General features: G+C 34.2%; 1 protein-coding gene across 1 annotated transcript in view; it reads right to left on the bottom strand.

Moving 5' to 3' along the window:
* LOC126733570 (carboxypeptidase D) overlaps positions 1-27571 on the bottom strand; it is a 79654-nt gene that overhangs the window by 30050 nt on the left and 22033 nt on the right. The window contains exons 5-7 of the mRNA XM_050436920.1: positions 12594-12755; positions 12390-12537; positions 12215-12303 (exon numbers count right to left, since the gene is read on the bottom strand). Coding sequence (XP_050292877.1) covers positions 12215-12303; positions 12390-12537; positions 12594-12755 — 399 coding nt within the window. The remainder of the gene's footprint in view (positions 1-12214; positions 12304-12389; positions 12538-12593; positions 12756-27571) is intronic.

The raw sequence follows: 27571 nt of genomic DNA, 5'->3' as shown, positions 1-27571 counted from the left end.
CGATCAGATCGCAGAGTTCAGTTCTGCGAATTAATGATGAACGCCATTGACGAAAATCGCATATCTTCGGAGTGGATCCTTTTTTCTGATGAGGCTACATTCACCCTAAATGGCCATGTTAATAAGCAGAACTGTCGCTACTGGTCTGACGAGAACCCACACTGAGTAAGGGAAACTAATACACAATATCCCCAGAAAACTAATGTTTGGGCTGGCATAATTGGCAGGCAAGTTATAGGGCCCATATTCTTCAATGATACTTTAACTGGGGAAAGATATCTAGAATTTCTTGAACATGAACTAGTTCCAGTCTTACGTGCCTTATATCCGAGTCAGTTCGATCTTGATTTGTATGATGAAAGAATCTGGATGCAACAAGATGGTGCTTCCCCACATTATGCCCGTAATGTACGCCAGTATTTAGATGACAATTTTCCAAACAGATGAGGTTTGGGGGTGAAATCGAGTGGTCGGCATGTTCTCCCGATCTCACCCCACTTGATTTTTTTCTGTGGGGACATTTGAAAAGTCAAATTTATATGAGCAAACCAGGAAACCTAGATGAACTCAAAGAACGTATTAGGCAAGAAATCCGACAAATATCTCCAGAAGTGTTAGAAAATGTCAGAAGCGAATTTTATTATCGTCTTGGGCTTTGCCAACAAGTAAATGGTGCTCATTTGGGCATCTTATACATTAAACGCAACTTTTAATAATTTAATGGTTTTAATTTTTTTTTCGTATTTCTCCTTTAGATAATTACAAAAGTAAATAGGGCAATTTAATCAAGAAAAAGGGCTCTTTTCAATGAGAGTTTAAAAAAAGTGGTACGGCCCATGCTATTTAGTGCGATTTCTTAGGAAACATTGTCGACAACCTACAGAAGGTATCCTGACAATTTCAGCTTGTCCCAAATTTGTTCCGGGTTGGACCCATAGTTTTACTGGCCTAATGTAGCAAATTAGCTAAATAAACAAAATTATATAAAAAATCGTAAGAATTTTTAGTGATGTTATATGTATGTAGAAATATACATTTATAAAAACTTTTTGGTACAATTTTCAGTAAAAAATATTGCATATCTCGATCTCAATTATATATCACAAAAAAAATGTTAAGTACAATTTTTCAATCAAAATGTACAATTACTTGATATATCTGAATGCAGGAATCGTTTTAAGTTTTAAATTGCTTTATAATTTTTAATGCATTTATGTAAAAAAATATAAATTTTTTTTAGTCACATTATAGAGCATTTTTCTTTTTATAAAAAAATGCACATATATTGAATTTTTATAGAATTGCGGAATTTTTTAAAAAATCAGACCGATTATCTTGTATAATGTTTTTAATAAATTTTTTTCAATAACTTCATATGGAATTAGATTTTTATTTTCATTTTTAGGATGATCCAGTAACTAATAATTTTTTAATAAAAATGTACAATTTTTGATGAAATTATACACATTTTAAAGAATAAAAAACTTCCATAACTTAGCAACATTGAATTTATGTACAATTTTAGAAAACGTCCAGTACAATATTTCAATAAAAACATACAAATATTGTGTAGCCTCTGTATCTCAGAATTTTTGTAAAAATTAAATACAGTAGAATTCCTCTTAACCGGTCAACTCCGGACTGCATACCTGGCCGGTTAATCCGAAGTGTACTTATATATGTGTACATAATACATATTATATTATGTTCATTATCTATGTTATGTACATATGTATATGTATTGAAGAGAGTATTACACATATATGAATATAATAAATATAAAATAATGGAGAAATATTCTTTATATAGTTATGTATTTCATATTTACATACATGAAGGTGCTACATCAACAAATATACATATGTACCTATGTAAGTTTAATATGTAATTATTTTTTGAAAAAGTCTGTGATTTTCTTCTGTTCTTTAACCTTCAGTGAATTTCTGAATGCGATATCCCTCCATTTTCTAATCACCAAAACGTCTAATGCTGTTGACTCATATTGCTGCTCAATGTATTTTAATGCAAGTTGCATTACATTTTTGGTTTCTTCATGAGAAATCGTTTTTTCCTCTTCAATGTCACTACTCTCATCATATTCCTCTGGTTCTTTGGTTGCTAAGTCTATGATTTCTTCATCATTCAAAAATTCATTTTCAAGGTGATCGTCACAACTTATCATCCAATTTTCCACATCTTCTGGTTGCAATGCTTCGTTACCCATTAACTTTTGAAGGTCTTCTAGAGTGGATTTGTTTTCTTTTTCTTCAGTCCCTGCAATATTCGAGATCGCAAGTAGATTCTCAACATCTGGCCAAAGTTTTCTCCAAGATTTAATAAACGTTGAAGAGGGCATTTCTTGAAATGCTGTAGCTTATATATAGATAACGTCCTTGATATTGATCTTTTTGATGACTTCTAAAAGACCTTTGTCTTCACTCTCCGAGTGTTGCAGAATTTAAGAAACAAGTCTACGCCTGTATCGTCTTTTAAGCTTTCGATCACTCCTTGGTCCACTGGTTGCACTAAGCTTGTCACATTAGGAGGAAGATAAACTAAGTTTATGTCATCTAATACATCGCAGTCATGAGGATGGGTTGGAGCATTATCTAACACTAGAACTGCTTTGATAGGCAAGTTAACACTTTTTAAATGTTTTTTAACTCTTGGAACAAACTCTAAATTAAACAGGTCTGAATTCATCCACGCTGATTTTTGTGACTTATAATAGACCGGAAGGGACGATGGATTCAAGTTTTTGAATGCCCGTGGTTTAGCAGACTTGCCAATAACGAAAAGAGGAATTTTATGAGTTCCCGCTGCATTCGAACAAACGGCCACTGTAATGCGTTCTTTGTTCTTTTTAAAGCCAGAGGCAGACTGTTCATGGCTGCCTAGAAAAGTTTTTTCTGGTAACATTTTAATGTTTAGCCCGGTCTCGTCCATACTATAAACTTGTTCTGGAGATAATTCCTCTGTTTTAACCATTTCACCAAACTTAGTCTTGAATTCTGTCGCACCTGAAGTATCAGCAGCCAGTTTTTCTCCACTTACATGTGCGAAATGAATTCCGTGTCGCTCTTTCCATCGATTAAGCCAACCATCACTTGCCACAAATTCGCCTCCATTATTAATCTTCTGGTGGATAGCCAGAGCTTTTTCTTTCAAAATTGGGCCGCCAATCGGTGTACCTCTTCCACGTTCCTGAAGAAACCAGATCCACAAAGCTTCATCGACGACCTCGCAAATCGGTTTTTTTCTCGTACGACGGCTGCCCAGATTCTTATCAGATTCCATTTTCGAACAAAACTCCTCAATCGAATGCCAATCTCTTCGCCAGTCATTTACAGAGCTTTTTCCAACATTAAATTCTGCACAGATTCGCCATTATCAATCCGCTTTAACACTTTTAAACGTGTATCCACCACAGTATAAACCACAATTCTTTTGCGCTTTGCACTCATTGTTAAGGAAATAGCAGAATTAACTAACTCATCAAAACGACAAAATAATCCTAGCCAACATCGTTTATAGTTCAGTTCACAGGGATCTCCCCGTAATAACGAAGAGATCCCAGCCGAATCGCCTCGCCGGTGAATTTCTTGGAAAATATTGCGTTGCGTTCGGCTGTTGTAAATAGGCCGGTTAATCCGTCGACCGGTTAATGCGAATCCTCAGTGGCGGCTCGTGGGTCAATCTTCAGGGGGGTCATTTTGGTTTGAAAACTTATAGTTTACTCTAATAAAAAAAACAAATCAAGCTATTAATTTTTTAAAGTATTTGAAAGAACTTTTAGCATTTATATTTTAGATAAAAAATACAGACTGGGATAAAACTCAATAATATTTACCGAGATTTTTGGAATGCTTTTGACAAGCATTTTCTCGATGCTCAACATAGACAAGGCACTAAGTCTAGATTGTCTTATCGTATTACGCAGGAATGTTTTACTCTTTTTAAAGTAGAAAAACATCTCTCACTTTCCACGGTTGTCATAGCGAGTGTGCAAAAAATATTTAATAATTTCACTGCTTCAGAAAATGTTTCAGACAAATTCATGTTAATAAAAAGCTGAAGTATGGCTACTGGCACTATTGCGAAAATCCTCACGACAATATATGACTTCAAGTTCCGATTTTAGTTTGGAAATATTTACTGTGGGATAATGATCCTTCATTATATTTAAAATATTTTGCGGAAAGTTGGTAGTGTATGCTTCAAATTTCTCTGTGTAGAATAACTGTAAAATCATGAGATGATCATTGAAATCAAACCTGTGATTTATTTCAGATATAATAATATCACAAATTTCCAGTGTAGTTCGTCGCTTTGGATCCTCTGTAGCTGTAGTACTTTTTCTTTTTTTTTGCTGTTCATGTGCTTGGTTCTGATTCCAATATAGTATTTCTAATTATTTGAATATTGTTGTTAAAAGACAGTATATAATTTTTAACAGATATGACATCAATATCTCGCATTTGTAATTGTTTAAACAATATATCAACATGGGGCATTATTTTATGGAAAAAATTCAACCAAAATAAAAAAAGCTCATCTTTCAAATGTTTTTTTAAACCAGTTGCTTGATTTATATTGTTACCATCTTACTCCTCATCAATAATTTCCTCTAAGCAACATTTTAAATCATCTTTATAAGTGTATACAATTTCAACACATTTTGTATTGAAAGCCCATCGAGTGGGTGCAGCTTTAGGTAGCCTTACTTTAACCACTCTATCCAGAACCATCGTACGTTTTGGAGATCGGTCGAAAAAGGACGAAAATGCGTGTAAATTTGCAAAAAATATTTTTATACGTTTATGTTGACTCGCCGCTTTTTGCAGGATAAGATTAAGTTGATGGGCATAGCAGTGAATAAAGTGTGCATTTGGGTATATTTCTTTAATTTTTGTTTGTACTCCTCCCAGTTTACCGCTCATGACTGATGCACCATCGTAACTTTGGGCAATCAATTTTTCAGGTGCTTCATTAATTTTTAATAATTGAAGTTCTTCCAATATTACATTAGTTAAATGCTGTGGTACTTGGTGGGTTAACAAATTTCTAAAATCTTTCATGTACAATACCAGTTAATACATATCGTAATATGACAATCAACTGCCTTTTATTGGAGCTGTCTGTGGTCTCATCTACGTGAATTGCCACAAAATTTGTCTGGCCAATCTCCTTAATTATATGAGTATGTATGTACAATGGCTAACATTGATTCTAAAATATCGTTCTGAATTGTTTTTGATGTTGCTTTAAATACTGTACTTTTTTCAATATATTCCTTAAACATTAAATCCAGTTCAGAAACAAAATCGATAAGGCCCAGAAAAATTCCAGGATTATTGGAGCTGTTACTTTCGTCATGACCGCGCAATGCAATTTCGAAAACTCCGCAAAATTTTACACAGACGATTACTTTGTTTAAAATACAGTAACTAACTAAAACATAACATTCATCCAGTCGGGCCGTCGACTACGTTAGCGATATAGGACTGAAAGGTGACTCTCACTCCCGCTCACGAAATGCGAATCTGTCCTCTTTGTTCTATTTTACATGCATTTCTCCATAAGCCATAAGAACTGTATAGGGACAATTTAAAATACGGCCCAGCCACGAACTTGTGTGATGAGCGCGAGGCGCGACGTTAAGTAATATATTTATTTGTTTTGCCAATGCAGACTGCTTAGAGAATTTTATAATTCACAGTGAAGTTTTAGATAAAAGATATTTTTAATAAAATTGGTATTTTTATGAGATTATTTTAGGGGGGTCATTGACCAATTGACCCTAAGAAGGAGCCGCCATTGCGAATCCTTACAATTTTTTATGAAATTATACAAAAAAAAATTGAGAATTTATTTTTAGTGACTTTTTTCAATAAAAATGTGTGTTATGTTTAAGTCTCGGCATTTTGTATATTTCTTGATGAAATTGAAATTATACAAAAACACTCGATTTTTTCGATCATTTTTCAGTGCATTTTTTTTCAAATCTCAGAACTTTTGTACAATTTTTGTTGGAAGTTATTAAAGAAAATTTTAAGGTTTCTCAAGTGCTCTAAATTAATGTACATTTTTAATTTATTATTTATATTGTGTGCTTCTGATCTTTAATAACAAAAAAGTCATCCAAAATTTTGAAATTCATATACAGTATAATTCCTCTTAACCGGGTTCGCATTAACCGGTCGACGGATTAACCGGCCTGTTTACAACAGCCGAACGCAACGCAATATTTTCCAAGAAATCCATCGGCGAGGCGATTCGGCTGGGATTTCCCTGTGAACTGAACTATAAATGATGTTGGATAGGATTATTTACAAACGTCTGCGGGCAGACCCCGAGTATCGATTTCAATGAATCGCGCACGTGCATGTGCCCAGAAACGAATTTGTCAATTTGTATTCGTATCGACGATACGGTTGAACGTTCAACGCTTGTTTTCGTGGTTTCGTCTAGTTTTGAGTGAGGCTTGGGTTGGGTTGGAAATTAAATAAAATCTAAAAAATTATCTTTGGTTGGTCTGGTAAGAAAAAAAGAACTTTTTCTTTTGTTTCTTCTTTGTAAAGTTGTTACTTATCTTTTTAGTTAAGCACAAGGTGGATTTAGACAATTCAGTGAGAGATTTAAAGTGGACTGTATTTGTGTGATTAAAAGTAAATGTCGAAAGGTCGAAAAACCAGCCTTTAAAGATCCTTACCTTAATGTGTCTGTATCCAGCTTCAGCAGGCCTGCTCTGGACTTATTGGGTCTTCCAATTCGGGTTGAAACACTAAGAGTGGTTGCGGGTTTGATAAGTAAATCACGATCTGTGATGCGGTAAGATTAAGACAACAGTTGCGGAAATCTTCGCAAGTCTCCGTTCAGCATAAACCAAAGGAATTTAGAAATTTAAAGGCTATTCTACACGCACAAATTTGTTGTTATTAAGGCTTAATATAAAAATATTAATTAAATTGGTTATAATAAAAGGAGAAATTTAAATGAAATGGTAGTTTTAATTTGGAGAGTAAAACAAACAAATATTATAAAAAGAAGAAATTTATACTATTTGGACGTTCACAAACTAAATGTGGACGGACCAATCTTAGTGCTTCTAAAAAATTTATTTTTCTTTTTTTTTTAATTTTTTAGAAGCCGTGAGATAATTTTTTACATTTTATTTAATTTTTTACTTAGCGTAATACCCAAATACATATTTTTAAACTTTATAGATAACGTATAAGGCCCCTTATAATAAACTAAATAAACAGGTTGAAGTTGGAACAACTTCGACGTGCGCCATTCATTGAAATCGATACTCGGGGTCTGCCCGCAGACGTTTGTGGATTATTTTGTCGTTTTGATCAGTTTGGTTTGTTCTTGCTGTGGGTACGTACAAAACATAACTATTTCCTTAACAATGAGTGCAAAGCGCAAAAGAATTGTGGTTTCGATGGATACACGTTTAAAAGCGTTAAAGCGGATTGATAATGGTGAATCTGTGCAGAATTTAATGTTGGAAAAAGCACTGTAAATGACTGGCGAAGAGATAGGCACTCGATTGAGGAGTTTTGTTCGAAAATGGAATCTGATAAGAATCTGGGCAGCCGTTGTACGAGAAAAAAACCGATTTGCGAGGTCGTCGATGAAGCTTTGTGGATCTGGTTTCTTCAGGAACGTCGAAGAGGTACACCGATTGGCGGCCCAATTTTGAAAGAAAAAGCTCTGGCTATCCACCAGAAGATTAATAATGGAGGCGAATTTGTGGCAAGTGATGGTTGGCTTAATCGATGGAAAAAGCGACACGGAATTCATTTCGCACATGTAAGTGGAGAAAAACTGGCTGCTGATACTTCAGGTGCGACAGAATTCAAGACTAAGTTTGGTGAAATGGTTAAAACAGAGGAATTATCTCCAGAACAAGTTTATAGTATGGACGAGACCGGGCTAAACATTAAAATGTTACCAGAAAAAACTTTTCTAGGCAGCCATGAACAGTCTGCCTCTGGCTTTAAAAAGAACAAAGAACGCATTACAGTGGCCGTTTGTTCGAATGCAGCGGGAACTCATAAAATTCCTCTTTTCGTTATTGGCAAGTCTGCTAAACCACGGGCATTCAAAAACTTGAATCCATCGTCCCTTCCGGTCTATTATAAGTCACAAAAATCAGCGTGGATGAATTCAGACCTGTTTAATTTAGAGTTTGTTCCAAGAGTTAAAAAACATTTAAAAACTGTTAACTTGCCTATCAAAGCAGTTCTAGTGTTAGATAATGCTCCAACCCATCCTCATGACTGCGATGTATTAGATGACATAAAATTAGTTTATCTTCCTCCTAATGTGACAAGCTTAGTGCAACCAATGGACCAAGCAGTGATTGAAAGCTTAAAAAGACGATACAGGCGTAAACTTGTTTCTTAAATTCTGCAACACTCGGAGAGTGAAGACAAAGGTCTTTAAAAAGTCATCAAAAAGATCAATATCAGGGACGTTATCTATATGTTAGCTACAGCATTTCAAGAAATGCCCTCTTCAACGTTTATTAAATCTTGGAGAAAACTTTGGCTAGATGTTGAGAATCTAGTTGCGATCTCGAATATTGCAGGGACTGAAGAAGAAGAAAACAAATCCACTCTACAAGACCTTCAAAAGTTAACGGGTAACGAAGCATTGCAACCAAAAGATGTGGAAGATTGGATGATAAGTTGTGACGATCACCTTGAAAATGAATTTTTGAATGATGAAGAAATCATAGATTTAGCAACCAAAGAACCAGAGATGAGAGTAGTGACATTGAAGAGGAAAAAACGATTTCTCATGAAGAATCAAAAAATGTATTGGAACTTGCATTAAAATACATTGAGCAGCAACATGAGTCAACAGCATTAGACGTTTTGGTGATTAGAAAATGGAGGGATATCGCATTCAGAAATTCACTGAAGGTTAAAAAACATAAGAAAATCTCAGACTTTTTCAAAAAATAATTACATAACTATATAAAGAATATTTCTCCATTATTTTATATTATGTTCATATACAGTGTGTTTCACTTTTTTGTAGCAGGACTTTAATAGTATTTAGAAAAATTAATTTTAAGGTAGATTTCTCATATAAATATTGATCGTTAAACTTTTTGTTTCTGAGATACAGGGCGTCAAAGTTTCCCAAAAAAAAAAGTTTTTATTTTTTAATATCCGAACTATCAAAGATATTGAAATCAAAATTGGTATAAACAATTCTAGGATGAAGGGTCATAATCGTAAATAATGTCATGTTTCTACGTTGGCCAGTGGCGGAGATATGCCCTCTTGATATTTTTTCGTATCTGACTCCGTTTTCTCCTCAAATTGGGTTGTAAAAATCACTTAAGATTTGAAGATAAATTTATTTCAAGCGTCTAATAAATCGCAACATAGAACAATACCACAAATACTTATAACTTATTTATAACAAACAACAGATTACAAGAACACAGCAAACAATTAACAAATTTAAAGAAGGTGTTCGAAATGTGAACCATTTTCTGCAATACATAATTCACATCGACGAATAACCGAACGTAAAATGTTATTTAAAAATGGTACTATTTCATTACAAGCAATCCAAATTCTATTTATAAGGTCATCCCTTGTTGGAACAGGTGTCGCATACACTCTTTCTTTTAAAAATCCCGATACTGAAAAGTCTAAGGGGTTTAAGTCTGGGGATCGTGGAGGCCACGCTACTGGCCCTCCACGACCCATCCACCTTTCTGGATAATGGGTATCCGACCAGTTTCGCACAATTCTCCCATAATGCGCAGGACAACCGTCAAGCTGGAACCAACTCCGTCTCCTTAAATTTAAAGGAATATCTTCCCACATATTCGCATGCTCCCGTTCTAAAAATTCCAAGAAGGCTGCAGCATTTACCCGTGGTGGCAAAAAATATGGTCCAAAAAGTCGATTGTCATAAATTCCAATCCAAACATTAACACTAAATTCATGCTGGAAGTTTCTTGGTCGAATTCCATGTGGATTTTCATGCGCCCAAATGTGCTGATTATGGAAATTGACCACTCCACGCCGAGTGAAGCACGACTCATCGCTCCACAACACGTTATTTAAAAAACCTGGAGTATTATTAGCTGCATTAAGAATCCAACGACAAAATGCAGTTCTTTGTTCTTCATCTCCTGGTTGTAATCCCTGAACAGGCTGCAAATGATAAGGACGTCTATGATCCCGTCTTATCACTCGGTAAACACGGGAAGCTGAAATTCCTAAACCAGCGGAAACTCTTCTAATACTTGTTGTAGGATCGCTGTTGAACTCACGCAAAATTTGTTGCCTATTTCTCTCTATTCGAAAATTTACATTATTTTCATTTCCTCGTACATTGCCTAAACCATTCTCAATAATTTGTCGATGGACTTTTACAAATACAGAAGGATGTGGATGCCTTCTAATCGGATATCTGCGCATATATTCCTGGGCTGCTTCTGCGGAGTTTCCATTTGCAATCCCATAAATAAAGTGGATATCCGCTAACTCTTGATTTGAAAACATAAATGGCATTTTGACACAAAAACGATAAGAAGAAATAAACAAATAACACTTTTTGAGAACGCAATTGCAATTTGACACGATAATACTAATATAACATTTACATTTTATGACACTATTTTTATTTCATGTCACACTATTCAAATTATTAAAATAAATTAATATAAATAACATTTCACGTTCGGTTATTCGTTGATGTGAATTATGTATTGCAGAAAATGGTTCACATTTCGAATACCTTCTTTAAATTTGTTAATTGTTTATTGTGTTCTTGTAATCTGTTGTTTGTTATAAATAAGTTATAAGTATTTGTGGTATTGTTCTATGTTGCGACTTATTAGACGGTTGAAATAAATTTATCTTCAAATCTTAAGTGATTTTTACAACCCAATTTGAGGAGAAAACGGAGTCAGATACGAAAAAATATCAAGAGGGCATTTTTGTTTACAATTAAATGCACTATTTAGAAATTATCGTTTAATCGACTTAATCCAGTGGCGTGCTACTTTATTAACATTATTAATTAGTCATATCTCCGCCACTGACCAACGTAGAAACATGACATTATTTACGATTATGACCCTTCATCCTAGAATTGTTTATACCAATTTTGATTTCAATATCTTTGATAGCTCGGATATTAAAAAATAAAAACTTTTTTTTTGGGAAACTTTGACGCCCTGTATCTCAGAAACAAAAAGTTTGACGATCAATATTTATATGAGAAACCTACCTTAAATATAATTTTTCTAAATACTGTTAAAGTCCTGCTTTAAAAAAGTGAAACGCCCTGTATATGTGTAATACTCTTACTCTCTTCAATACATATACATATGTACATAACATAGATAATGAACTATGTACACATATATAAGTACAAGTATATAAGTATGTATTATGTACACATATATAAGTACACTTTGGATTAACCGGCCAGAATGGCAACCGGCCAGGTATGCAGTCCCGAGGTGACCGGTTAAGAGGAATTCTACTGTAAACCACAAAGATACTCCTCATGTATGTCTTTCATCTATGTATGTTTTAGAGTATTAGTTATGTGCCTTTATGCATGTATGAAATGTGCAGCATTATATATTAAGGGTGAACAAGGCCAGGACTTATAAATGAGGAAACGAGAACAAAAAATACACATGTTTATTTACTAATAAAAAAAAATTTATTCAAATAAAAATTACATCATATGGACAACAATAATTATTCGACAAAATAAACATATGTATTTAAAAAAATGCTGGACAGTTTAATAAATTAAGTTATTCCTAGTTTAAGCCTTATTCATTAATGTTATTTAACCACAACCAATACTAATAATACTAAAACATGTTGATCACAATTTATTGCGAAAAATTGACACAAAATGAGATTCAAACGTTTGATTCGTCGGCCATCACCATTAAAACCGCTAAAAAGTTGATAAAGCTTATAGTCGGCCCCACCGAAACTTTCGAGTTTCCACTTCTTCCTATGGGAAGTGATATAAATAAAAAAATTGTGTTTTTGAGCTCAACAACCTTTTTCTACCTAACCTAGACAAATATTCCTATAAGTTTAATGATATAATATTGATTCGAGTCCTTAAAAAGAGCGTAACTCTTATTGCCCCCAGTACCAACGGTCGCCGGCGCTACTTTCTCTGTTATAAAAGAAATTGTTACCTTTTAAACTTTGGGCGGCCAAAGTGAAGTTTTGTATTGTCGTTTTTCCCGGTTCCACTGTCACCGTAACAACTTCTGAAGGGTAAAAACTGAAATATGAAATAAACGAGTTTTTATCCATAGAACTGGGGTTCAAATCAAGTTATTCTGGTGTCAAGCTAAAATTGTTCCTTACCCAAAAGCATTGGCATACATCTCATATTTCCCTGGCAATAAAAGCCTCCAATATTCGCCCCTATTAGATGTGGTAATGTTGTGATTAATCCCTTTTACGACCACATCGGCGTCCAGCACTGGCTCCCCGGTTTCGCTCCTAACCAAACCTGTAAAACCCGAAAATATTTATATTTGCATTAAAAATTTTCGTAAGAAAACAAACCTTTTACGCCCCAGTGTGTTGCTTCCATAAAACTTAACAAGGACTCCTTATTATTATGCCATTCTTCAGGCAGCTTCTCTGCAGGAGGATATTTACAGCAGCTCAGTTCGAAAGTTACTTCGAAACAGTTTGATTTTAGGTAGTTAAAGTCTTGCATGCCTCCTAAAAGAGAATATCCATGAAAATTTATGTTTAAATTTTGGTGGCAGAATATGGCAGAAAGCTAGAGAGATTGGATACGTAAAAATTAATTTTGAATTTGAGCAAAACTAATTATATTTCATATTGCCGTTCTCGAATTACTCGGCCCCACGGTCTCCACTCGATCTCAGTTCTTACATCCCGCATCAGCTCATTGCAATTTTTTGTGCGTCCGGTGTGCTTGTGGTTCGCGTGTGCTTTTAAAAAATGAATCCACGACAAGATAAAAAACGTAAACTCAAACAGCTTTTAGAGGATCTTCTAAAAAGTGGAAGTGAGTATATTTCATCTTATCTTTTCTTTTCAGATTACAGGTTTTGGAACATACTAATGTAATATTAGGATTCGGTATTAGGATTCGGTGAGATGGCGCTGATAGAGTAGCGTACCCGCAAAGCACTGGCCGTGAATTTTTTACAAAATTTGTCAGTTTGTGGTAATAAATACAAGGGTTCTACATGTTCTGTGAATGACTAATGTTGAGCAGCAGTGAGTGCTATTACAGTTTGCTCCAATAGTGCCATAATAACATAGAAAAAGCAATTTAAACTAAAAGTAATAAACGTCCTAAACTGACATCTGTCAAGATGGTGTTCAAGAAGGCGGAACTGGATCAACTAAGGTGTTTAATTACAGAAATATTAAACGAGAAGCTTAGCGACGATTTTCGAAAGACTATCTCTCGAACGGTCGTTGAAACTGTTCGAGATATGTTTAATGACAAATTTAAAGAAATTAAGGAAAATATTTCTACCCTTAATGACGAAGTCTCCAAAATAAAAAAAGAAAACAATCGCCTGCGCAAGGCACTCGATGACCAGGAACAGTTTTCTCGCAATAAAAACATCCGAATATTTGGACTTCAGTACACAGAAGGCGAAAATATTAACACGCAAGTTTCTAATTTCTTTACCAAAAAAATGAATATAAACATTGCTCCGTCCGACATAAAAAATTCCTACGGAGTTTTTGCCAAAAATCGATCGCGAGAGGATCAGCCGCCGGCAGTACTAGTCTCATTCCGCGATATTAACAAACGGCTGCAAATCTTAAAACAGCGAAAATGTTTAAAAAACTCGGGAGTTGTAGTGAAAGAAGATTTAACTAAGGCAAGACTGACACTTCTAAGTGCGGCAGTTTCTAAGTTTGGGGACAAAAGTGCATGGTGTCATTTTGGAGTTGTGTATGTGAAGGCTGGTGGTGAAGTACATAGGGCTGATGACGAAGGAGACCTAATAACAATAAGTGAACAATGCAAGTAGGTGACTTTTATGTTTTATTCATATATTATATCTTTTTTTTATTTTTATGTTTTTTTTTCTATTGGGTTCATTCGCAGAAGTAGTTAATACCTGAGTTTTGTAAATTTTTATTGATAATGGTAGCATTACGTATTATGCTTAGCTGATAGCAGTTAAGTAAGTTGATATAAATTAACCATAAACAGGGTTTTATTAAGTAAATAAGTTTTATTATTCTACCTTCGTTTGTTATTTCAAAAAAAATTCACCTATTGATTTATCTGTCATTTATTGCTCTATTACTAAACCCTTAGGATTTTTTTCTCATTTTGTAATGTTAGCAAATAACAAAATTTTTCTTCTTTTTTTCTGTTACTACAAACTTATTTTTGTATTTAACTAAATAAACATAAATTTAATGTTTTATATAAAAGCCTTCATTAAAATAACTACAATTGTGAAAAATATAAATTTGGCTAGAAATTATTTGGATATTGTTTAGTTTAATGTGATTGGTCAGTGTTTGGTTTTGATGCACTTAAGTAGGATTATCGTTTACTACACTACAGTGGTTTTAGATTATTTTTTTCTCCTAGGAGGCTTTTCTTTGTTTTAATATTATATATCCCATCCGATCCTTTTCTTACCACTCCCTTATAACTTATATTATAATTTGTTGAATTTATGTTGTGTGCTCATGTTAATGTCAGATCACTTCTTAATAACTTTGATATTCTTAAGAATCATGTGGCGGGCCAGGACTACGGTGTTATTGGCATAACGGAGAGCTGGTTGTTTCAGGGCATTGACGATCAGGCTACTTTCATTGAAAAATACAACTTTGAAAGGCAAGATCGATACACTAGAGGTGGTGGGGTTGGTTTATATATCCACAACACATTAAATTACTCAATTATATATCGCGAGTGTGCTGATGCAATCGAGCATTTATGGGTTAAAGTAAAGATTGAGAATGAAATAATTATAGTTGGAGTTATTTATAGGCCGCCAAGGGGAAATTATAGTGAATTTTTGTCAATGTTTGAGGACACTTTAATAAATCTTAACACATTATGTGATAAAATTTTATGTTTTGGGGACTTTAACGTAGACATGCTTAAGTTGGAGTCGAGTAGGGTTGATGACTTAAATGGGATTCTTGATACTTTTGATTTAAAACAGTATATTTCTGAACCAACGAGAGTCTCTAATGGTTCGTTAACTCTCCTCGATCTAATATGCTGTAATTCGGATAATTTAGTTGACTCTGGTATTATAAATATACATATATCGGATCATTTTTTAACATACTGTAATCTACAACTAAATAAATTAAATAAGGAAAACAATATGTTTTCTTACAGACCTTTGACACGAATTAACTTTGATAATTTTCAGATTGATCTAGAAGGTGCACCCTGGCATCAAATTTATGATACTGAAGATATTGATGAAAAGGTGTCTATACTTACTAATCATATGCTTAATATACTAGATATTCACGCACCTCTTACTGTTAAAACTTGTAAAAATAGACCTTACTGTCCATGGATTACTGATAATATAAAAATAATGAAGCAACACAGAAATCGGGCTTTAATGCGCTTTCGAAAAACAAGAAATTTGGAACATTGGAACTATTATAAGCAGATAAGAAATTTTACCACCACCGCCGTACGTAATGAAAAAAAGGCTTATTTAAATAACAAATTTCAAAACTGCACTACTCAAGACAAATGGAAGGAGCTTTATAAACTGAATATAATAAATTACAAATCTAGACAAATTCCCGAACATCTAAAAAAAGTCGATGAACTTAACGACTGGTTCAGTCATTTAACTTCTAATATTACTCCTCCGACAAAAGAAACCTTCAATTTCTATAAATCTAATCAGAAGTTTCCACCATTATTTTCTTTTACACCAGTGGATGAAAATTTAGTATCAAATTTAATTATTAAACTTAAATCTAAGGCGTTTGGGCCTGATAATATAAACACAACATTAATAATTCTTTTTTGTCCATTTATAATACCATTTATTACCCATATTATAAATAGTTGTTTGTTAAACTCGTACTTTCCAAAATCTTGGAAATCTGCTTTTATTTTGCCACTTCCTAAAAAAAATAATCTTTTAAATTATGGCGAACTTAGATCAATTTCAATTTTACCAGCCCTTTCAAAAATCTTGGAAAAAGTAATGGAAAAACAAATTACCGCCTATGTTACTGATAAGAATATTATATTACAAAAACAGTCGGGATTTCGAAAGGGATTTAGCTGTGTTACCGCTCTTACTGACGTCACTGATGAGGTTGTCGCCAGTTTGGACAGGGGTGATGCAATGATTTTAATACAGCTTGATTACTCTAAAGCATTTGATATGCTAAATCATGAACTTTTGATTAATATTTTACATTATTTCGGTTTTAATACTGCAGCTACTAAATTAATTTTATCTTTTTTAAGTGATAGAATACAACGAGTTTTAATTGGAGAAGATAAGTCTAGGGTGGCAATAGTAAGGTCTGGCGTCCCACAGGGTAGCATTCTGGGTCCTTTGTTGTATAGCATTTTTACGTCGGCTTTTATGGATAAATTGCAATTCTGTAAATACCATCTCTACGCCGATGACACACAATTATATTTGTCATTTAATGCTAGTAATATTGAAAGAGCTAATTTTTGTTTGAATGCTGACCTTGCTCTAGTAAATAGTCTCGACAGATCATTCTCTTAAATTGAATCCAGCCAAGAGCGTGGCAATGTTATTTTGTGGTGATAATAGCAGAAGGGCGGTTTTGGATCATGTCCAGCTAATTCTTAATGGAGAACTTATCCCTTTTCATGTCTCAACTAAAACTCTAGGCCTAATCATAGATGTCAAGCTAAAGTTCACAGATCACATTACAAGTTGTCTTAAGAAAGGATTTTCAATGCTAAAAAAACTTTACAAGCATAGATCTTATTTGTCAAAAGAAACAAAAAAAATTTTATGCGACTCATTAATTCTATCCCATTTTAATTATGCAGATACAGTATATGGACCATTTTTAGACTGCGCTAACTCTGCAAGAATTCAAAAATTACAGAACTCGTGCATAAGGTTTATTTGTGGAATTAGACGTAGGGAAAGGGTATCTCATAAATTAGTCGATCTTAAATGGCTTAATATGTTAAATCGCCGAGAGTTGCACTCCATATGTTTTTTTTATAAAATAATAAAATTTAAAGCACCACCATATCTCTATATTAAGCTCAGACACCGCACTGACGTTCACAATATAAATATTCGCAGACATGACCTTTTGTCTATACCTTTACATAAGAAAGAAATCTTTAAAAAGTCATTTTCTTACAATATTGTGTCCAAAATTAATAAATACAAAATTTGGGATTTTTCTAAATCTACATCGGCTTTTAAAAAATCAATAAAAATGGTTCTTTCATCTAAACAAAATAATATTTAATGCATTGAAATAATTTATGTTATTTCTTTTTAATACTGACATCTCTGGTAAATAAGTCGCCCTGGTTTTGCTCTTTTGTGTCGGGATTCCGTGTTTGGATCTGGCGGGCGTTTGGAAATATAAATTTTTATATGTATATTTTTCTCTACTATAAGAGTACAACAGAAATATAGTTAATATACCTGTACCCCTCGTTCCTCCTTTCCTGCCTCCTATTAGTAAATAATAAATAAGCTAGGATAATTTAGATTTCTTTTCTTTTCGGTTAGTTATGGATGTAGGGTATGCATGCTACTCGTACAGTTTATAATGCGGTTCGCGATATTTTTTTTTAAATTATAAGTGTAATATTCAAGGTCTTAACAGCTCCTTCTTCTGAGGGTAGCTGAAACATGACCTTTATTTCCTCTTTACAGTTACATGTTGAATTAATATACACTGATGGATTTCTTTTTCTTTGTATTTATATTGTAAACTTATTTATATCTATGAGTGAGCATATGTAATATCTTATGAGGAAATATAAACTGTCTATTATTATTATTATTATTATTATTATTATATTATGAGTAAAGGCAATAATGCATTCTTTAAAAACACACGTTTCCTACAGAAACGGTGTGTAAACTAAGACGTAGTCCTACTGGACTATCGAGTTTTTGGTATCTATAAATTTCATTTCCCACAGAAATGATTTCATTTTTATCCTTACAAGAACATTTCCTACTAAAATGTATTTTTTATTCATACAAGAATGCACCGTATTATAATTATGTAAACTTTGCCGATACCCAACGAAAATAGTTGCGAGAACTGATAAGAGCATTTTTACGCAAACGTGTTGATGTTTGTTTGTGTTTTTATACTGCTCTGGCCTAAAGCACTGCCTGCTTTGGGTTTCTGCGATTTATACAGGGGATCGGATTTACTGAGTCGTTCCATTTTGGCTTTCAGGTGAATCTGATCAGTCTGAACACTCTGAAGGATAAGGAGATGAATATTCCTCTTGCCCAGCTTGGAGCGGATCAAAAACCTGCTAATGCTTTATTGGCCCTCCTTGAAGGAAAAGGATCAACCAATAATGGACCAGAGAGGTTCACGCTGATATTCAGCAGCTATTGTCAGTGTTTTTGACAAAAGGCCTGGATAATGAGACTCGAAAATTGGCTATTGATTCATATTCTTTGTTAAAAGACTGTAATGCATTGAACCCTCCGGACTCAAATGCTGAAATTAAGATCTGCTTGGGCTCGGCTGTATTGAGGCAAGAGGTTTTTTTAGTAAAGGTTCTAAATCAGTTAGGGGCGATTCTGAGCGCTTTGGCGGTGCCATTCAATTATATATCCAAGTCTAAATCAACTCAGACAACAGAGGAAATTTTAAAAAGAGCTGGTGATTATAATTGCAGATGTTTTTCATTCTATTTCATGTCATCGAAGCTACTTGATTGTTCCATCTTTGGACCCGTCCATACGAGAAGTCTTAGACGCGTGTCCAGTTGATTCCTTTTTGTTTGGAGTGGATTTCCCAGAGAAATTGAAGATTTCCAAAGAAGCAAAGAGGTTAGGAGCGTCACTTAAAAAGAAGCCGCCAAAATTTTCGAGACCAACACAAAATATAACCACCCAGTCCATCTCTGCTGCTGGATCTACATCGTCGACACCACGTTTCAATTATCAGGCTAGAAATAGGAATTCTTTTTTAGCTTCGAGCCGACCCACAGCACGATCTCGGTACAAGAATGAAGAGGAAGGAATCCGGAAGTACCCATCCCAGAAACGCATGGATCGTCGTTAAATCAGGTACCTTGTGCAAATTATGCTGACTGTTTGGTTAATTATTTAGAGCGATGGTCATTAATTACTAAAAATTCCAAGATTTTGGCATGGCTTTCTGGGTACAAAATACCCTTTATCAGGAAACCAAAACAATTACAACAGCCTGTAATAAATTTGAATCAAATCAATTCAAAAGATATGGTGGAAAGTATAAATAAACTTATAAGAATTGGGCAGTTTCAGAAACTTGTCCGCAGTCAAATCAGTTTCTTTCTTCTTTTTTCCTAGTACCTAAATTAGATGGTACTTCTCGCTTTATCTTAAATTTAAAAAAAATAAATCTTTTTCTTGACCCCCCTCATTTTAAAATGGAGGATTATCGGACAGTGTTACAATTGATATATAAAGATTGTTTCTTTACAACATTAGATTTAAAAGATGCTTATTTTCTCATTACTATTCCTAATAGGTACAAAAAATACTTGATGTTTAAGTGGGATAGTAAGTATTCACTGTATTCCCTTTGGTCTTTGCACGGCCCCCCTTTTATTTACAAAAATAATGAGAGTGGTAATTAAGTATCTCCGAACAAATAATATAACCTGTGTATCATACTTAGATGATCTTATTATTATTGGCAAAACAAAGAGAGAGGGGAGCAAAGATATACTCTTTACCTCACACTTCTTACAATCTCTGGGATTTATTATAAATGTCAAGAAGAGCTCTATGGTCCCTTCTCAACGATGCCAGTATTTAGGCTTCTTTTTTAATTGCAGCGGCTTTTACTATTGTTACCAGAGGAAAACAAGTTATCGCTTATACTAAATATTGTGGAAATAATTAAAAGAAATAGAGTATCTATACATTCTTTTGCAAAATTATTAGGCAGATTAGTAGCGGTTTGCCCAGCTATTCAGTATGGGTGGGTCCATTTAAAAACTTTAGAACGTGAGAAATTTTTAGCGTTACGAAAAAGCGATCAAAATTATAATAGCTGTTAGGTAATGAGTGAATCGAACTATATTATATGAATATTAATTTAAAAACCCAAGATTTTAGAAGTGAAGCGTACTATAGCGCACCGCCAAAGAAAATCCGAGAAAGCGGCCGGTTTGAAGGTTTCTGAAAAACTTCCTTTAAGGAGAAGAGATTTTTATTTTTATGTTTTTAAGGTTTTAAGTAGTAGAGTTTTTTGCATCGATAAGAGTGCGTGGTTTTCAACGGGTTAACATCCCTGCGAACTGTGATGATACAAATTTACAAATTCACCTTTACATACGCGTAATTTACATATTAACGGCCAGTTCTTTTCGAATGCTTCTAGCAATCTATAATCTGTCTTTGTTTGAACCAGAATTAAATTTATTACAGTTCATTTAAAATGTGTTTGTAGTAGTGTTTTATTTGGGTATTTTTAATAAATGTATGAAAATACAAACTGTGTCATTTGCCCGAGGTTTATTATAACGCTGCTGCAGACTGGTCCTTCAAAGGAAAAAACACAATTTGGAACATAATTTATGGTCCATTTCGAGCCGCATCTTTTGGTAAGAAGAGGCAGTTACGGGTTGCTGGATTACTGGGTCACGGATAAGAAGCACAGACGTCTAGGCGCTGACGTTTTTACTGGAAATTTGGAACTAAATTCTACAGAATTTCCATCGCACTACATCCACTAAGGATTTACTAGGGAACCAAGCTGTTAGGAGGAGTACTCACAATACGCAGGGATACGATTTACGGGAGACGCAAGGCCGTACCGCACAAGGTACATCAGACAAACAGGGCATACCATTGGGACTACCAGGAAGAGAAGGTCAGATCGATTTAATTAATATAGGGACTTATTATTTCACGTTTTATAATTAAACAAGGTGTTTAAATAGGGACTTTTTACGAAAACATTCATAAAGTAGACATAATTTCTCATACAATTACATATTACAGTTTGGTGCTGATTGGCATATTTGTAGTAAGATTGTAACTTGGCATTTTTAATTAATTTCTTTAAGTTGGGGCAAGAGGTACATTTAATGCAAAGGTTTTGAATTTAATGTAGTAATTAAAATTTGACTTTATCACTATTATTTTTGTGCTAAGTATATTACATAGTTAAGGTACTGTTACTGTTAATTAACTAGGTAATTATTTTAAAGTGTAATTTTTTTTTGGATTAATTTTAATTATTTAATTTTACTAATTAACATGGATGAGCTTAAAAGAAAAAGAACTACTAAGAAAGGGTCTATCACTAGGATAGAAAATTTTGTTAATGAAAATGAAAACAACATGTCTATAGAAATAAATGAGTTTTCGGTTAGGGAAGTTAGGTTACAGACAGCTTTCGAAAACTACTGCACCGTTCAAGATGAAATTGAAAGTAATGATTTAAATGAAGAAAATGATCGTATTGGGGTGGAAAATCAATATTTTAAAACTTGGGCTAAAATAAAATCGGCTATAGAAAAACGAAGTACACATAATTTACAAAATTCTAGGGTTGAACAAAATGCTTCTCAATTTTCCTCAGATGATCCCCTCGGTAAAATAAAATTGCCAAATATTAACCCACCTTCCTTTTCCGGAAAATATGAAGATTGGAAAACATTTATCGATTTGTTCACAGCTATGATAGATAACAGCTCTTTATTGACAAATATACAAAAATTTTTATATTTAAAAGGTAGTCTCTCCAATGAAGCCTTAAATATTGTCAAAGACTTGCCACTTACGGAAGCAAATTATACAATTGCCTTAGATTTGCTCAAAAAACGTTATGATAATAACTTAATCATCATAAACACACACATAAAAGGGATTCTAGACATTAACTCAGTTAATAAGGGTAATGGGTTTCAAATAAGAACATTTTTAACCACGGTTAGGCAACACATAAACTCACTACGGGCACTGGAGGTTCCAGTTGACACATGGGATATTTTATTGGTTTATATTTTGTCACAAAAATTAGATTTCCAGACTCATAAGGCTTATGAGCTGGAAAAAGATGGTACAGTGTTGCCAACACTTGAGAATTTATTAGAATTTCTGGAAAAACGTTGCACAGCTTTAGAAAATATCACAGGTCCAGAATTACCTAGAAACTCAACATCTTCAGTGTTTAATTCGACTTTTAAAAATAAAACAAAAAGTTCTCTTTTGGGGGTTCAAGACAAGGGTACTAACAATAATGGGTTATGTTCATTTTGTAAGGGAACTCATAAAATACATTGGTGTTTCAAATTTAAGAATATTAATCTTGACAAAAAAAGGGAATTTATTCAAAGCAATAAATTATGCTATAATTGCTTGGGGTCAAAGCATTCTGTTGCTGAATGCATGTCTCGAGGGTGCAACATTTGTAACAAAAAACACCATACACTTTTACATACTGAGAAAAATAATTTAAGGGGTCAAGGCTATTCACAGCAACAAAATGAACACACAGGGTCCTCAAGTAATGAGGCAAGGACACATCAAACTCCAGAGCCTGATGAGGCATCAAATCGGACAGTTTTAGTTTCACAGGGTAAATTATCTACATTACAGGTTTTATTAGCTACAGCCAAGGTCACATTGGTTACAAAAGATAAAAAAGAAATCACAGTGCGAGCCTTATTAGACTCAGGTTCGCAAGTAAGCTTTATAACAGGGGAAATTCTTACAAAATTAAAGGTGCCATTTTTCACTAATTCTATAAAAATTGGGGGTATAGGAAATACTTTTTCTCGTGTTAATAAAATAGTTAATCTTAAACTTCAGTCGAAGTTTGACAGGAGTTTTCACATAGAAGGGACATTTTCGGTTTTAGAAAAAATCACATCTCCTTTACCACATGTTTTGCTAGACACTACTAAAATTAAGATACCAGATCACATCAAGTTAGCAGATCCCAGCTATTTTAAAACTTCAAATATTGACATGCTTATTGGAGCAGACTTATATTTCGACATCATTCTTTCTGGGATAATTAAATTGGGTCAAGATTTGCCCGTTCTACAAAATTCCAGGTTAGGTTGGTTGGTTTGTGGCAATGCGCCCACAACAGTTTCCAGTGGAAAATATTCTGATGACATAAATGAATTAACGGTCTGTCATTCAATTCGGGAGCTTGATGAAAGTATTTTAAGGTTTTGGCAGTTAGAAGAAGTTTCTGGAAAAAAGGTTTTGTCTTACGAGGATAAACATTGTGAACAGATATTTTCTAAGACCGTACAGCGTTTACAAAATGGGCAATTTCAGGTAGATTTACCTTTTGCCAGTGTTGATGATTACAAAAAATTGGGAGATTCGTTTGCAATGGCAAATAAACGTTTTACTTATTTGGAAAGAAGACTACACAAAGATTCGAACTTATTCAAACAATATAAAGATTTTATTGACGAGTATGTCAATTTGGGTCATGCAAAGTATGTAGATTTCGATTGTAAAAATTCAAACAGGGACTTTAGGGTTTTTCTTCCTCATCACTGCATAATTAGGGAAGCTAGCTTAACCACCAAGTTGCGCGTGGTATTCGACGCTTCTGCACAAACTTCTAGTGGAATTTCACTTAATAGCATTATGTTAAAGGGCCCACAAGTTCAACCAGATCTATTCGATATTCTGATCAGATTTCGCTCGTTTTTGTTTGTTGTTACAGCTGATATTCAAAAAATGTATCGGATGATTCGAATTAATCCGGATCAACTTTTCTTACAGAACATTATTTGGCGCGACTCTCCTGAGGAGAATTTAAGATGTTTGCAACTTCAAACTGTTACTTATGGTACGAATTCAGCGCCATTTCTTGCTACTCGTTGTTTGAAGCACTTAGCACAGGATGAAGCTCAAAGATATCCTTTAGCTTCTGAAGCAATTTTAAAACAATGTTACGTGGACGACATTTTAGGGACTGCAAATAATAGAGACCAATTAGTTGAGTTAATTAGGCAATTAACTGAAATGTTAGGTTCGGCAGGTTTTGTACTTCACAAATGGTGCTCAAACGAAACTTCCTTATTAAATTCTTTTTGTTCTAATTCAAATGGCGTTCAAATTCAGGATGAAACCTTGTCAAATAAGGTTTTGGGTTTAGTTTGGCAGCCACGTAGCGATATATTTAAAATATCAATTCCACAGCATGATCAACTAAAGCAAGTCACTAAAAGGCTGGTTCTTTCGAAAATTTCACAAATGTTTGACCCACTGGGTCTCATAGGTCCAGTCATTGTCATTGGTAAATTATTAATGCAAGAAATTTGGATGCGAAAGTTAGACTGGGACGAAACGTTGCCACCTGACTTAAGGGAAAAATGGGATTTACTTTTTGATGGTCTTACAAATTTAATGAATTTAAAAATTCCAAGATACTTATTTTCTTCCAATATAGTAACAGAGGTTGAGCTTCATGGTTTTTCCGACGCATCTATGGTTGCATATGGTGCATGTATATATATCAAGGGATTGCATGCAGATGGACACATTTCTTCTAACCTGGTCTGTTCAAAATCACGTGTGGCACCAATCAAAACAATATCTTTGCCACGTTTGGAACTTTGTGGAGCTCTGCTCTTGTCCAAATTAGTTCATAAACTTATGAGAATTTTTTCGATTAAAATAAAAAGAGTTTTGCTTTGGACAGATTCAAAAATTGTTATTTGTTGGCTTAACTCATCTCCCTCGCGTTGGAACACGTTCATAGCCAACCGAGTTTCCGAAATTCAAGAACTTACTCATGGGTATCAATGGAACTACGTAAAGTCAGAGTTGAACCCAGCTGACATTATATCACGCGGTTCCTCTTCCAAAGACCTCATATCAAATAATCTATGGTGGCATGGGTCAAAGTTTTTGGAAAATCCTAGTTTTGATTTTTCAACTTTCGAATTTGATACTACAATGGAAAGTCCACCTGAACAGAAAAAGGTCACTTTAGTCAATACTAAACTTCAAAGTAAAAACATTCTTCTAGATTGGACAAGATATGCTAGTTTTTCGCGGTTACAGAGGTCATTTGCATTCTGTATTCGTTTCATAAATAATTCAAATCCAAAAAATTCTAAACTTCGAGGACCTCTCACCGTTAATGAGCTGAGAAATTCACTTTTTAAAATTGTTAAATTGGTTCAGGAAGAATGTTTTCTTTCAGAAATTGAGCATCTTAAACAACAAACGGTTAATGCAAATTCAGGGAATGCAAATTATCAATCGGTTTTTAAAAGCAGTCATCTTAAGAGGTTAAATCCTTTTTTAGATAAGCACGGAATCTTAAGGATCAATGGACGCCTTGCAAACTCTTATATTCCATATGATCAGAAATTTCCGATAATACTCCCAGAAAGACATTATGTTACTAAGCTTTTAATTAGGTTGGAACATTTAAAGTTATATCATGCAGGAGCACATACGGTTTTGGCCAATTTAAGAACAAGATTTTGGCCAGTTCATGGTTTAAGTCAAGTAAAATCTGTTTTGAAAGCTTGTGCAACTTGTTTTCGATTTAGGGCTAGTTCATCAAATCAGATTATGGGTGCTATACCGGCGGACAGAACTACAGTTGCGAGACCATTTTTTAAAGTTGGGGTTGATTTCGGTGGACCGATATTAATAAAACAATCCAGACTTCGAAATTCTTCCAAATCAAAAGCTTATATAGCTCTTTTCATTTGCATGGTCACAAAGGCAATGCATATTGAACTGGTAACTAGCTTATCAACTGAGGCATTTTTGCTAACTTTAAAACGATTCATAGCACGTCGAGGTAATCCTGCTATTATCTTCAGCGATAATGCTACAAATTTTCAGGGAACCAACAATCTCCTTAAAGATGTATATAAATTTTTTAAATCAAATTCCAATAAGAATGTAATTATTGATTTTTTGTCAACAAAAGAGATTGAGTGGCGTTTCATTCCACCAAACAGTCCACATTGGGGAGGGCTTTGGGAAGCCGGAATTAAATGCACAAAATCACTGCTATACAAGGCAATTAAGAATTCTTGCTTTACGTATGAAGAACTTTCAACCGTCCTGGCACAGATCGAGTCAATTTTGAATTCCAGACCACTGTGTCCAATTTCGACTGATGCTACAGACTTTTCGTGTTTGACTCCGGCACACTTTCTTATCGGAGAACCTATGAACAGTTTTCCGGAGAAAGATGTTTTAAATATTCAGGAAAATCGACTTAATTTTTATGAAAGGTGCGCTAAGGTCAGGCAATATTTTTGGAAGCGTTGGTCAGTTGAATACCTTAACACTCTTCAAAACCGCAGTAAATGGTTCACGGCTAAGGAGAATTTGAAAGTGAATGACATTGTTCTGTTAAAGGATGATGGTGTTCCTCCTTTAAAGTGGCTTTTAGCTCGCGTCTTAGAAATATTTCCCGGAAAAGATGGTAAGGTGCGAGTAGTTAAAGTGCGTACCGAAAACAGTGTTTTGGTAAGGCCTATTACTAAAATTTGTCCATTCCCATCTGAGACTTGTTGAGGATGTTACCTCAAGGGGGGGAGGATGTTAGGTAATGAGTGAATCGAACTATATTATATGAATATTAATTTAAAAACCCAAGATTTTAGAAGTGAAGCGTACTATAGCGCACCGCCAAAGAAAATCCGAGAAAGCGGCCGGTTTGAAGGTTTCTGAAAAACTTCCTTTAAGGAGAAGAGATTTTTATTTTTATGTTTTTAAGGTTTTAAGTAGTAGAGTTTTTTGCATCGATAAGAGTGCGTGGTTTTCAACGGGTTAACATCCCTGCGAACTGTGATGATACAAATTTACAAATTCACCTTTACATACGCGTAATTTACATATTAACGGCCAGTTCTTTTCGAATGCTTCTAGCAATCTATAATCTGTCTTTGTTTGAACCAGAATTAAATTTATTACAGTTCATTTAAAATGTGTTTGTAGTAGTGTTTTATTTGGGTATTTTTAATAAATGTATGAAAATACAAACTGTGTCATTTGCCCGAGGTTTATTATAACGCTGCTGCAGACTGGTCCTTCAAAGGAAAAAACACAATTTGGAACAATAGCTTTATGAATATCTCAGTTTCCGCACAGATAGATTTAAAATGGTGGATAAGAGCCCTCTCTTATAATAAAGGTGTTCCTCTACTTTCGAGTCATGACTTCAGATTAGAAATTTGTTCCGATGCATCACGCTCCGGTTGGGGAGCATTTTGTGAAGGTCAAGCTACTAATGGTTTTTGGGATCCGGTGCAGCAGACCAAACATATAAATTATTTAGAACTTGTTGTCGCTTTTCACGCTGTTAAATCTTTGTCTAAATGTTCGGTT

The sequence above is a fragment of the Anthonomus grandis genome, chromosome 2 (genome assembly GCF_022605725.1).
Source record: "Anthonomus grandis grandis chromosome 2, icAntGran1.3, whole genome shotgun sequence".
In the NCBI taxonomy this organism is placed as follows: domain Eukaryota; kingdom Metazoa; phylum Arthropoda; class Insecta; order Coleoptera; family Curculionidae; genus Anthonomus; species Anthonomus grandis.
The sequence above is the reverse complement of the archived record's forward strand: the minus strand, read 5'-3'. Positions and strand labels throughout refer to the sequence as shown.